The sequence below is a fragment of the Vigna unguiculata genome, chromosome 1 (assembly GCF_037176805.1).
Source record: "Vigna unguiculata cultivar grain cowpea cultivar isolate G323 ecotype 2 chromosome 1, ASM3717680v1, whole genome shotgun sequence".
Classification (NCBI taxonomy): domain Eukaryota; kingdom Viridiplantae; phylum Streptophyta; class Magnoliopsida; order Fabales; family Fabaceae; genus Vigna; species Vigna unguiculata.
In genome coordinates this window covers 31,001,803-31,015,203 of record NC_140792.1, presented here as the reverse complement: position 1 = coordinate 31,015,203, position 13,401 = coordinate 31,001,803, and the positions used below count along the sequence as shown (strand labels likewise).

Here is a 13,401-nt window from a genome sequence, read left to right as displayed (position 1 = left end):
ATAAGTACTTCTGCATTATTTACGATACAATTTTAAAAACTCAGTATAGTGTACTGTAGTGTAAATATGATATTTTCAGGTACTTGCAAAATCAAATGGCTGGTATAGGAAGAAAGGGGGGTATGATGAATTATAAGTAAAGAAGTCTCCCCAAAAAATTATAAACTCTTTTCTTCTATCCTTTTCTGGGTTACTTAGATGCACCAATTTTGAAATCATTGCAAATGCTTTTGCATATTGTTACTGCTATTTTCACTTTAGGACAGAAAACATTTGCATGTGGTTTGATCTATGGAAAGTGTCTTGAAAAGATGTTCACTTGTATTGATAGGGCACAAGATGTTCCATGGTAGCCTTAAGCTTAGGAAGCTTTACTCTTGGGGCTTCAGAGGAACCATTAGAGCCTTGAGGACAGAACACAATGTACACTGATGCATCACTACAAAGTTCTAGATCATACACACGCTTCCCTGAAGCATATTCCCCCAGAAGTTCGTAAGATCTTTCTGATCGATCCATTCTAACACATACATTCTCACTACCTGCTCAATTTCAAGGGAAAACACAAACTCAAACTTCTTCAAAAACCAAACTAGAGGTATATTTGCACATGCTTCTTCACAAGGACTTTTTGTATGTAAAATGAACTTTTCTGTCAGTTAAAGTAAGTTTGTGTATAAGCTAATTTGCACAGGTTTTCATCAAGCATTTCTAAACTTTGTTTTCTGACTTATGTATCAGCTATATTTAGTTTATAGAGAAATTTATTTAATTTGTTCTTCTCATATTTTTCTCCAAGAATTCCTTATTGAAAAATTTGTCCAAAAAATCCAAGGTTAAGAGCACTCACATGCAGCTAACTCTATCTGAGTCTGATAGATAAAATCTAGAACTGCTGAAATATCTTTCTCAAACTTTTGAAATGGCCCATTTGAGAATTCCATCTTTCTCAATTTACATAGTCCTTCCCCCAACTCCATCATGGCTCCTCTGTGGTTCTATTAAACCAAAGAACTATTTTTTTTTAAAACAGTAAAACTCATGATCATGCAAAACCTCAATATCAATAAAAGATGTACTAGATAGCTCAAGTAGTTAACAATTATTGAAAAGAGGGGTTGATCATTATGTTGGGTCAAGATCTGAATCATTATAGAAAGTAACTATCATTTCAAATGTAATGAAAATCCTTAATCATTGGAGTTTATTGGAGTGTCTTCATAGATACCCATCCCTGTCATTTAAAGGAGAAAAATCAAACACTTTTGTAAAGCTTAAAATGTTTGTCAATTTGTGTAAGTAAATTTTGACGCCTATAGCATGATCTGATGAAACTAGGTTGTGTTCCTTTACAAAGTGCTCTGGTGTTTTTGTATAGTTTATGGAACTAGATTCTTTGGAGACACCCTCTTTCATATAAGAATAATCCTTTGGAGGACAATATCCTCATAATTTCTTTACAAATATTCCACCCATAATTTCGAAACGACGTCATGGAAAAAGTGTCTATACCCAATATTTGTAATGAGAGAAGGTATGATGTTAATAGTAGCAAAATAATCAACAGTTTTTTAGGTTTTCTAGTATTGAGCATTACCCTTCATCTTGTAATGCTCATATGATGTTTCATATAGTTAAAGAATATTATTGTAGAGGTAAAGAATGAAAAATTATCAAAAGAAAATAAAATGCATCACCGTAATTTACTCTGATGATAATTCTATTCACATTTTCTTAATTATAAAATTACAACAACTTAACATTCCTTATTTTATGTATTTTTCATAGGTGAAGATAATTTAGAAATATATGTAAATGAGAAAAAACGTTATCTTTATGCAAAAATTGAACTTTCAAATATATTGATTTCTAAAATTTTAAAATAATGGATATACTCATTTTTAACTTAATAACTTAATGACAATAATTTTTTGTGAACTAGTTAAACGGTGTCTCAATTCCACATTTGAACTAAAATGTGTCAAAATGATACAAATAACTCAAACATCATTCTAAAAACTAATTATAATTTTAAAATTTAAAAACTAAAATGTAAAAACGAATTATAATTTTGCATTTAGAGATTAAAAATATAGAAAACCTGGTTGAAGAGGTGGTAGAAACCGACTGCACATTGCAGTATTCCATGAAAGAGTGTGCTGGTGGGCTCTTCTGCATTGTTCCAAAGGGATTCAAGATAGTCATGGCATTTGTAGTACTCTCCTCCATTGAAGAGAGCCACAGCTTCATCAAAGGTGTGGTTCTCATCATCATCTTCATCTTCTTCTTCATTGAAATACCTGTAAGAAAAAGCCAAGAGCTTGGAATTGCAGCTTCTATGGTTCAGGTGCTGCTTTGAATAAGTAAGTGGTTTGAAAGATGATGCAAGAGTGATGGGGCTGTGAAAGGAACATGGAAGATAACGTTGGGATGAGATATGGAGAAGAGTAGTGAGAGAAGAAGAAGAAGAAGGAAGAAGAGCCATGGATGATGAATGGCAAAGAAAGGTTTCTCTTGTTTAGCCATATTTTCTTTCCCTTTTTTGTGTGGTGATGGTCGAAGCTCATGTCGTGGCAACTAAGAATTCTTCCACTCTTTTAAGATTTATGAATATGATTGTGTGGTACAGTACTTTATTGTTGCCTAGATTTTTTTTGGACGGTTGATAAGATTTTTTTTTTTTTCCAACAATGATATTCTCATCTACTTTTACAAAATTTTAGTTTACATTTACCCTTTTATGAGAAGAAGAGAAAAACAATTGTTTATTTAACGTTAGAAAAACGTATATAAAGTGTAGATGTTAAAAACAACAATAAATTATCATTTCACAATTATTGTTAAAACCTGGCCGTTTATAGTAAAACACTTTTTTCTGATAAAAAAAATATATAGTAAAACACTTGTTATTCTATATAGTGAGTGTAAGATTTTTTTTTTTAAGAAAATATACACTACATAAAATATTATTAATTTTTGTTATTTAAAAATCTTAAATAAGTAAAACATGTTTTTTTTCTAGATTTAAAATTATTAATCTTAAATCCTAGAATTATATAGTACTAATTACTTACATATACGTTAAACAAAAAAGCAAATGTTCTTCCAATTCAGGAATAGTAATATCGTAATATAAAGTTGGTAAAGATTAATGAAATGACTTTTTGTATATATCTTAAAATCAATATTAGAAGCTTAAAAACTCATTTAAATTTTGGAATAATGAAAATTAAGAAATATTTTGTGATTAAAACTAAAATTTATATATTTTATATATTAAAACAAGTGATTTCAAATTTTAAATGAATAAACGAATTTTTTATTGAAATCAAAATTAAATTTTTCTAATTTTATAATGGCTAAAAGTCTATTGATGTCTATTTAAAATAAATAATAATGATATATCATGTTTTAAAAAAGAAGTACATTTGTATTGACCCGTTGATTTTTATTTTTTTTTTTTGGGGATTTTGTAGGAAAATCGTATTTTCTTCATTAATATATAGTATTAGTGGTATGAGATAATCTTTTAGTTCAATTGAGAAGACTAACAAGTTCTCATTATATGCGACCTTAATGAGATGTTTTTACCAATTGTTTAATCCTATAAGATATTATTTTTTCTAAAATATGTCTTAACTGATTGAGATCGAGTTTAATAAAAAGGGATTGTTCTTGTAAAATATATAATAAATGGTCAGTGTTCTAGTCAAGTGTATTTAGTACTGAAATTATGTCTCCAGTAGAATTATTTCTTGTTAAATATACATGTGAAGAAAAAAAAAGAAAAGAAAAGACTATTTGGTGATATTATATATTTGTAAGGGCACACACTTTTCCTCCCGCTCTATTTATATGATGTTTGGTTGACAAATATATAGCATAAGAAAACAATATATATATATATATATATATATATATATATATATATATATATATATTTATATATTATATTACGGTGTAACTATCTATTTTATGTTTTATTGGAAGAGAAATAATAACAGTTTATTTTGTATAATTGAATCCAATATAAGAATTTATTACTTAATCTATTTATAATGTAAATTTTATTAAGCCAATTCATTAAGATAAACTAATGCTTTATAGTAAGATAAAATATGTTATTTAGATAAAAAAAAGTTAAAAAAAAATGAAATTTTAGAATTTTATCAAAAGTAATTTGATTGTTTAAAGTTAGAAAATTTCAAATTTCACTTAAAAATAATTAAAATTAAAGAAAAAATAGATTCTTAAACTTGTATTTTTTTTCCATATCAATCTTTGTTCTCTAGCTTCCCACTCTTATTTCATCTCTTTTGTGATAGAGGTCGGGATTTTGTAAAGCCCTCGACGTGTCCAACTAAACATATTCTTTACTCGGGTAAGTCGAAACTTCAGTCTCTTTCGATATCCAATCTATTTAGGCAATGCATGCAATTTTCTTGGCTTGCATGTGACCCTAAGGTCCTTGTTTTCACTCTTTGCTAATATGTTGTATGTTTAATTTGGTTTGGTCATCTTCATGTTGTCCTTAGGTTGAAGTAGAGTTTTTGCAAGTTTGAAGGTGACTTGGGGGTTCTTAAAGATTTTGGGTTGTCCATTGAAGGTGAGGAAAGCTAATTTATAGTTATTTTGAATTAGTGTTTTTGATTGTTGATTTGTGACAGTAAAATTGTGACCAGTATGAAAACTTTGGTTTTGAGTTTTTGTAAGGATGCCTTTGTGAGATCTTTGAATTGCGCTAATTTGACACTACTTGAGTTAGGAACATGAAATTTTCAAGTATTAAAAGGTTTGTTAAATGAGAATTAACTCAACAAGTGTCAAATTACTCAATTAGAACTCAACGAGGAAGTTTTCGTTGTTAGTATATCATCGGGTGTCGTTGTAGTGTCATTGGGTGCCACTTAGACAGTGGCCACTGACTAGGGGACACTGGGCACCACTTTTGAACCATCGGGCGCACTCAAATCAGTGGGTTGTAGTGTCGAGCACCACTTTTCCAGCACTAGACGCCATCCTATTTTTTCTGGTCTGTGTCATCTTGGAAGAATGAGATTCTCGCTTCATTAACCATTAGATCGAGCTAAAATTTTGACAGTAGATCCTAGACACATAAATTGCTACTTTGACTAGTGGAATCTTTGATTAGAGGTATGTAGCTAGATAAGTTAGTCTTTTATGTTTGTCCTATTTTGGGTTTCTCTTTTTGTGAAAAATATTTCCTATTTGAGGTTATGAATTAATCTTGGATGGATTCATTGATGAATGTGCATGTGTATAATGATGTATGAAATTGTGATGATGATGGGCTTGTTAATGGATATGATCATGTATGGAAATATATGATGATTGTAATTGATCACAAACATGATATTACTTGGTATGGATGAATACATAAATGGGTGATTGTTTGGTATTTGGAATTTGATGTGGAATCACGTTTATGGATGAAAGTATGAGTTTGCCATAATTCCTTTAGTGTATGCATTGATGTAAGGAATCAGTATTGGAGGTTTATCTTGATACTTTAATACCTATTCAAGACTCATATAAAGTAGAATTAGTTATGTGGTGAGAGGGGAAGGAGGTCTTGTCATTAAGAATGACCCCAGGGTTCTTATGATGGTTAAAGGGACTGATCTTGTGTGTATCAACTTAGGTAGAGTAGCTCAAGTCGAGCAATATTCTTTTTATCACCACAAGTGCAAAAACCACCAAGGATCATACATCAATGCCTAGATTAGGATAATTGAATCTAAAGAGTTTGTAATTGTATGTTTGATATTTTTATGAATGTTTGGAATATTTTATTTCATGATGTAATTAGTTTAACTTTTATATGATTATTTCTTTTAAAAACTAGTTTACCCTCTCTTGTGCTTGTGTTTCTTGTGTTTGTCATTCTTCTTTTGCAATGATCACCTTTACTAGTGTAAGCAGATGAGGAAATAGGTATGGGGTTACCTTGGTAAGAAGATGTTGATTCAACTGTATAGATATAGGATTGTGGGAGCTAGGTTTAGCTCTTATCTTTCGAAAGGTTGTAGTTTTGTGGTTAGCTTTTAGTTTCTTGAAGTTATTGATGTAGAACCTCTTATATGCTAATATGGTATTACGAATAACTGTAATAGTATAGTTGTGTGTTCATCTTTAACTGCTTATGGATTATCAACTATGTAAAACTTCATTTAGTAGTATTACACTATTAAATGGGATATTACATTTGAAATGACTACTTTTTGGTTGATGTCAACTCAAATCATTTATTAATATTAATAGGAGTTATTTTGTGACTTAAGTTGTTAGGATCTTGTTTTGTAGACTATTATTATTTTTTGTTCCATATTAGTTAAAGTTTTCATGACCAATGTCATGGTATTTTCTTTTGGATGAGAGTTAAATTTTTTCAATTGATGTCAGTCACAATTGTTTCGTTGATATCTATAGTAAATTTTTTACTATTAATAAAGATGTTGGGGTAGGGTTAGGTGGGGTGTAGGTTAAGTTAGATTGATTCGGAACCATGTTAAGTTGGCTAAGCTTTGGTTGACCAATTCTAAGTAAAGTGGGTTAGGTTCAAGTAGAGTCAAATCATCTTCTAAGTAAAAGGTGATCTAGAATGCTAATATCCATTTAATGAGAAGAGTCGCATTAAATTTTTTATTTTTTACAAAAAAAATAAACTTAATTGAATTTTTTGTTAAAAAATAAGATTAAATTAAAAACAATAGATAAGAACTCAATTGAGTAAAACAAGTAAAAAATATAGAAACCAAAAACAAATTAAATTTAGTAACTAAGAATCAAACTGAAAACTCTAATTCCGATAGCATTTGTGAAACTGAACCACGAAATGAGCTGTGAATAGGAAAAAACCACCAAGAAATGAGCTTATTTTCTTAATGCATTCTGATCTGGTTGAGAGTAAAAAATATCTGGCTCCCCTCCATATATGAAATTCTTAACTTCTTCAACTTATCACCCTCGTCACATCGAACTTTATATTCCACACCCACGTGTGGCTTCGTCACGAGCAATACGCATCAAGTCCATACAGCATGATATTATTCTGACGAAAAATAGACAGCTCATAGAACCTTAACAGAGCTAAGCTAAATGTTGATCTTTAGTTTTGATGCATCAAACTTAGTCCTTAACCTTAATTGATATCACAAAACAGTTCTTTATTTAGAATCATCTATAATTTGTGTGTAAAATCTGGCTACTACAACCACCAGCATCAGACAGAGCGGGAGTTAAGTGGGAAATATAATTATCATGCGAGACATGAAAATGTACATTTGAACATCAAGAAATTATCTAGTTTGGTTTTCTTGTTGGGCGTTGATGAATATCATCAATTAATGGAACCTCATAATTATAGCTACTTTAGAAGCCGTTAACTGTAACCTCAATAGGAAATTCTATCAGATGTGTAGAGACTAGACAGAAAATTATTTTTGCTAATCAACATTAAAAAGACATGACATTAGAAAAGAGCTTTTGCTCACCCGCATTTTTTTCGCCCTCTTCATTCATACACACGTACGTGTATATATATATATATATATTCTCCATCCCTTTCTTCCTTTTTTATCATGTAAACCTAAACCTATTATACTTTCTCTAACCAACCATAACCAATCATAAAGGCAAAAGCACAACTCTAGATAATTTTGACCACGAAATTACAAAAGTAGTATAATTTTTCAGTGTTCTCTAAAATAAAATGAAGTCATACTAGCTTGTATCAATGTGGTGAGACATTGTAATTTTTTTTAAAATTTTAATTAAAATCGTACCATTTTGAAGTCATACCAACCAAAATGACACGACTTCAAGATTATACCATTTATGTAATTTTGAAGTCAAAATTGCAACAAAGTAGTGCTTTTGCCTATCATAATAGAGTTTTGGCTTTCACAATCGCATATGCTTTATACACTCTTTATACGCCCCTGACATCTTATTTTATTTCTCCCTCTCTTCCTTTTTTTAATCATGTTACCTATTGCCCCCTTCCCCCTTTCCTGTTTCTTTATGAACTAATAATTCTCCATCATAAAAAGGCTGGGATGGAACAAAACACAAATCCGCAAAGATCAATACGATAGAATAATATTTAAGAATTGCAATATTACATACAAACGGCACACTATCCACCTATTATACATACATTAGGCATTGCAATGAGTCTCCTCAGAAAATCTTATTCCCTCGCCTAACAGGATTACCAAGAAAAAAGCAGAATAGAAGAAAGAACAGTAACATAACAAAAAATTAGTAGTGCTTTTATCTGGCGTCAAGTGTAAAAGACAGCATCCCTTCTCACTAAAGGAACAGTAACATCACCCACCAATACCAACCAAGCGATTTTTTTTCCAAGTAAAAGATGTTGATAACGAGCTAAAGAATTGTTAGAGTAAACTATATTATCTGATAGAAAGATGTGACCAAAATCTTGTTCCTAAGGCAAAATGAGGACCACCACCTGCTCAAGAGCCATGCATAAATTGTATAAAGGCGGGCAATAAAGCAGTCCATGTTACCTAGAAGGTTAATGGTGACCCACCATGCTCTGTTTCCAAAATCAATCCACCTCTGATAATTGATTGGGTAAACCCATAAAGACAGTTCTTTATGGTCTCCCAAGTGTTCAGACATACCTTCATCTCTAAATGTCAAATGCAATGGACCCTCACTCATTCACGTTGCTACCTGGCTGATGTTTGATGTCAGATAGGACGTGCTTATTTGCCTACTTTATTGAATCAGCACTACCAAACTTATCAGGCAGCCACATCAATAGGAAACTTACTTAGAAAATAAGGAAAAGAATAGGAGAAACAACAGTCACAGATCTTGAGTTAGGAAACAATCCATCAAGGAAAAAAGTGATTCAAGCAATTTCTATGTCTCTAAAATAGTAAACTTAATTGTCCTGGACTCTGGAGTCTTATGAGGCTCTTAAGGAGGCATGCAGCATGCACCTAACTTTCTTCTGTCATTCCAAGACAAGTTATAGCAATAAAAGAGGTCAATAATTAATTCGAAGAGCCTGTCATATATCAATGCAAAGTCCTAAAGTAACATTAATTATATTTTGATAAAGCATACTGTATATATGTATAATAGCTCTACCTACCCATTGGATTTAAGGTGTAGCACCCTGTTTGTTGCACATATAAATAACACTCTGATATGTAGTACAACTAGGAATCCAAGAAGCATTGACAATATCTGCACATCTCTATTTCAAAAGCAGCACGCTCTTAATCGAATAAAATGTACCTGATAGAAAACCTTACAGACACGGAGAATCAACCACCTGTTAAAATTGGACAAATCTTAATTATACTTAAACTTTGGACAAAATATATATAAAAGAAGGGCAGAGGGAAGAAAGAAAAAGAAGTGTGTAAGTTACTGGATGTAATGGAGAAAAGTAAAACGAACAATAACTTTGTCGAAAGTGAGGTTAAAATTGTGTAGCATGAAACTAAGAATAACATAATTTCACTTTTAAAATTGTGTAGAAAACATAAATTCTCCTTGTAGTATTTTTTTCTTTTTACTATGCAATGTGATAGTCCAAACTACAGTTGTTGTTTAGGATACATATTAAAGGCATAGAACCTTTCCTCAATGATTAACTCTGTAGACAGAGATAGCTACTAACAGATGGCCATGATGCATCCAAATGATGAAGTATCACACATAATTGGCCATTCCATCACTCTATCTCCACAGATATCATAATCTAGTCAGGACATTCCGCTTTTAAAATTCAGACTTTTGTTGTTTACTCATTATTCATCGAAAAAGCGAGCGAGTCAGATCATAGGTTGGGGGAATTTGTTTCATTACAGAGGCAAGAAAAAAGAAAAACAGAGAAGGGCATACGATGTTTCTAGTTTTTACAGCCTCATCATAATTAATCGGTGTCAGGACAAGTCAGAACAGAGAGACCTGAACACATATATATCAGACCAAAGGAATTCCAAATACAACAGCTCAGTTTTTATCAGTCACAAAAATATATATATTTTTTAATAGCATTGAAAGAGCAACAGTGATGCAGACCGTGAGAGATACTGACGCATCTTTCTCACCCTATCTCAGACCCGATAACAAGGCAACAATAACTACAGGACCTGTTGAAGACGCCATCTCTGAGCTTAGCATATTCGATGCTCACAAATACTTCAACGATGATAGTGGCAGCAACAACACCAATAACATTCAAAAGGTTAGCATCAGCAGAGTCTCTCCCATGGAGCGAATTCCAGAGAGGGGTGATGTCATCGCCACAGAAACCACCAGATACTCCTCTGCTTCATCATCTGTGGACGGCTACGCCCACATCAGAAACTACAGAGCACGCTCGTTCCACGCGGCAACTCCAACGGCTTCCTCAGAAGCCAGCTGGAACAGCCAAACCGGGCTGCTGTCTCACCCTCCCGGTGCAATCCCTGTCTCAATGCAAAACCCTCAAAACCCTAAAAACCTTCGAAACCGCAAACACTCCAAATCCATTTGGCTCCTACGGAGAAAATGTCCTTGCACGGGGAAAAAATCAGTTCAAATCAAAGAATCAGCTCAAGAATCCAAATCTCAGATATCACAACAAGAAAGAAATTACGAACTTCACAACGTTGCTAATCACATCGCACCAAATAAGTGGATTCTGAACCAAACACCAGCATCGCTACCGGTACCAGTAACAGTAACAGCAACAGCAACAATTGCGGCTGCGAAATCCCAACGGTTTCACAATTCCAACTCTCACAGAGTTACAAGCTCGGTGAGAGTACCGTTCACTGAGGGATTCACTTTCCCCGTGCTAAACCCTAACAATCCAATCACAAAACTAAAACTCGCAAACGGCGTCGCAGAGGAAGATCCGCCGCGCGACTCTTTAGAGGTGTTCCGGCCACCAGACGAGCCAGCGCCAAAGCCGCTGAACTTCCCGTTCCCGGCTAAGGCGCGCGTCGTCGAAGACGACGCCGCTAGCGACGCGAGCTCCGATCTCTTCGAGATCGAGAGCTTCTCCACCGCGACACAGTCGACGTTCCCCGCGGCGTACCGTCGCAACAGCAGAGACTCGTTCGACGAGGCCTCTGGCTCAACTTCAACGACGGCGTTCTTCTTCGGTCGAAGAAGCGTAGACGAGGGCTCCACGACGCCTACTATAACGGAGTGCTACGAGCCGAGCGAGGCGAGCATCGAGTGGAGCGTGACGACGGCGGAGGGACACGACGAGGCGGTCCCGGGCGTGGAGGAGAAATGGAAGCGCAAAGGAGGAAACGGTTTGTTGGTGAGCTGTCGGTGCGAGAAGGCGGTTAGCGTGGGGCCGCAGCCGGTGAAATGTGGATCAGAGGGACAAAGAGGTGCCACGTCACCATCAGCATCACATGTGAACGCCATCGCGAGTGGGGGTAACAGTAGTAAGATTGGGAGTGTAAATAAGCCACCACTTGCCAGGGCTCACCGCAACGCACCTCGCGTGTCGCTTGCTTTCGCGACATAGCCATTTGCGCGCATGCATGCATCTTACGCTTTTCTATTTTTATTTTTTATTTTTTATTTTTTATTTTTTATTTTTCTTCTCCTCGCCTGAAGAATCAACAAGACCCCCAGAATAACGTAATCACCCGCTTTTCCGTTTTGTCTGTTTCTTCCTCCGTTTTCTAATTATTGTGTCGCCTTTGTCTTTCTGTTCTGTATCCGTTCTTTGAGTGATAGGAATAATAGGATGCATGTAATGTCATGAGATATATTACGTCGTTGTTGTAATAGGAGTAAGTAACGAGAATCATCACAGTCTGAGCTAGCTATATTACTTCCATGCATTATTCTCCTTCTCTTTCAAATAACTCTTCCTGTTAACTACACTAATCACATTACTAAGTGATTAACTAGCTAATTAAAGAAAAGGTGGAATAATGGTGAGGTATTGTTTTAGATCTTAATATTACAAAATTGTGTTTTCTTTTCTTTTTGCATGCACAACGGTGCAAGTGTTTTGGGGTAAGATGCATAGCAGTACGTAATATATATGTTTGATTCTTATATTATTATTGCGTGTATAACAAAATCACAAGGATCGCAAACTCATCGGTTAACCCATCTAAGCTTCTTTGATCTGCCAAAATGAAACCAGACAGGTTGGTCGCATTGGAGAAACGACTTCAAATTTTAACTTTAGTTTTTTTTATGTATTGGCTGACGCGTTGGTAATTAAAACAATTAAAGCATAAAGCATAGATGAAGTAGTGACAAACCTAGACCAAATGAAGAAAAGTGATGAGAAAGTGTTCCATTCAATACAAGAACCACTTTGTTGTATTAATTAATTATATTCATGTATAATATTAAGTGGTTGTTGCGACTACTTCATCTATGCTTTAATTGTTTTAATTTTTTGATTCACACACAATTTCATATCTTTACTTACGTACAAGTTAACCATACTATAATCTTTTATTTCGCACATTCAATTCAATGTTGAGTTTATTCTAATGAGTCTTTTAATCTTTATTCCTAATAATGATGTTTGTTCGAATGATCAATCAATTCAATTATCATGTCACTCTATTTTTTAAAATTGTACTCTTGTCATTAAATTAAGTATTAACATGATTTGTTTAATAACAAGTATACCACTTACAGAATAGTAAGTAATAAGTAATTATTGTTCTTTCAAATTAATTGTGTAATACATTATAATAGTCACAATCGATAACTAATTTTTTTTAAAAAAAAGTTATTTCCATAAATTGTGTTAATGTTTAAGGAATTCAAATCATGCAAAAACAAAAATGACAATCATTTTAGAATTTTCTCAAACACTTGGAATGTGTAATAGATTGAAAATGATATATATGGTATGTTATTGTTAAGATTAAACATGACTGAACCTTACTCATCACTCAACTTATTTCCAATTCAATATTAAAGTCAATCTACAAGTTTACTCAAATTTAAATTCCTTAGTAGATTGAGTCTAAACTCTCAATGAATCATGGAAATTAGAAAACTAAATATATCATATTTCATCCTTTTGAATGTCAATGATTCATCTTAAATACCAAGACAACCTTGTTGGAAAATTTAACTCCAAAATGATGAAAAAACAATGTTTAGGTACGATGAAACTTGAAGGCCTATATATAGAATTGATAACTTAAGAACCAAAGTTGTGAAAGAATTCATTCATATAAGATCCAATAACAATAAAGAAATCACTAGAGTTGAATCATATGTACTTACTCTAAGTTGTAGGTTGATGAAAGAAAAACAAAAGAATAAGACTTTTTTTCTAATCAACCAACAAACGCAAATGAAGAAGCACCCAATGAGCAACTAGAGATTGTTGATAGAGCACCAATAGGTGAT

The 13,401-nt window shown here is 33.3% G+C and overlaps 2 protein-coding genes across 2 annotated transcripts; one reads left to right on the top strand and one right to left on the bottom strand.

Moving 5' to 3' along the window:
* Nucleotides 1–105: 105 nt before the first annotated feature.
* Nucleotides 106–2,564, bottom strand: LOC114179957 (DUF309 domain protein). The gene is made up of 3 exons (XM_028066478.2): nt 2,102–2,564; nt 851–998; nt 106–542 (listed from the first exon to the last, which is right to left on the bottom strand). The coding sequence occupies exons 1-3, from the start codon at nt 2,483–2,485 to the stop codon at nt 316–318; spliced, it is 759 nt and encodes a 252-aa protein (XP_027922279.2). The 5' UTR covers nt 2,486–2,564; the 3' UTR covers nt 106–315.
* Nucleotides 2,565–9,843: 7,279 nt separating this feature from the next.
* Nucleotides 9,844–11,845, top strand: PKS4 (phytochrome kinase substrate 4). The gene has a single exon (XM_028079327.2). It carries the CDS (start codon nt 10,079–10,081, stop codon nt 11,531–11,533), a length of 1,455 nt encoding a protein of 484 aa, XP_027935128.1. The 5' UTR covers nt 9,844–10,078; the 3' UTR covers nt 11,534–11,845.
* Nucleotides 11,846–13,401: the final 1,556 nt, after the last annotated feature.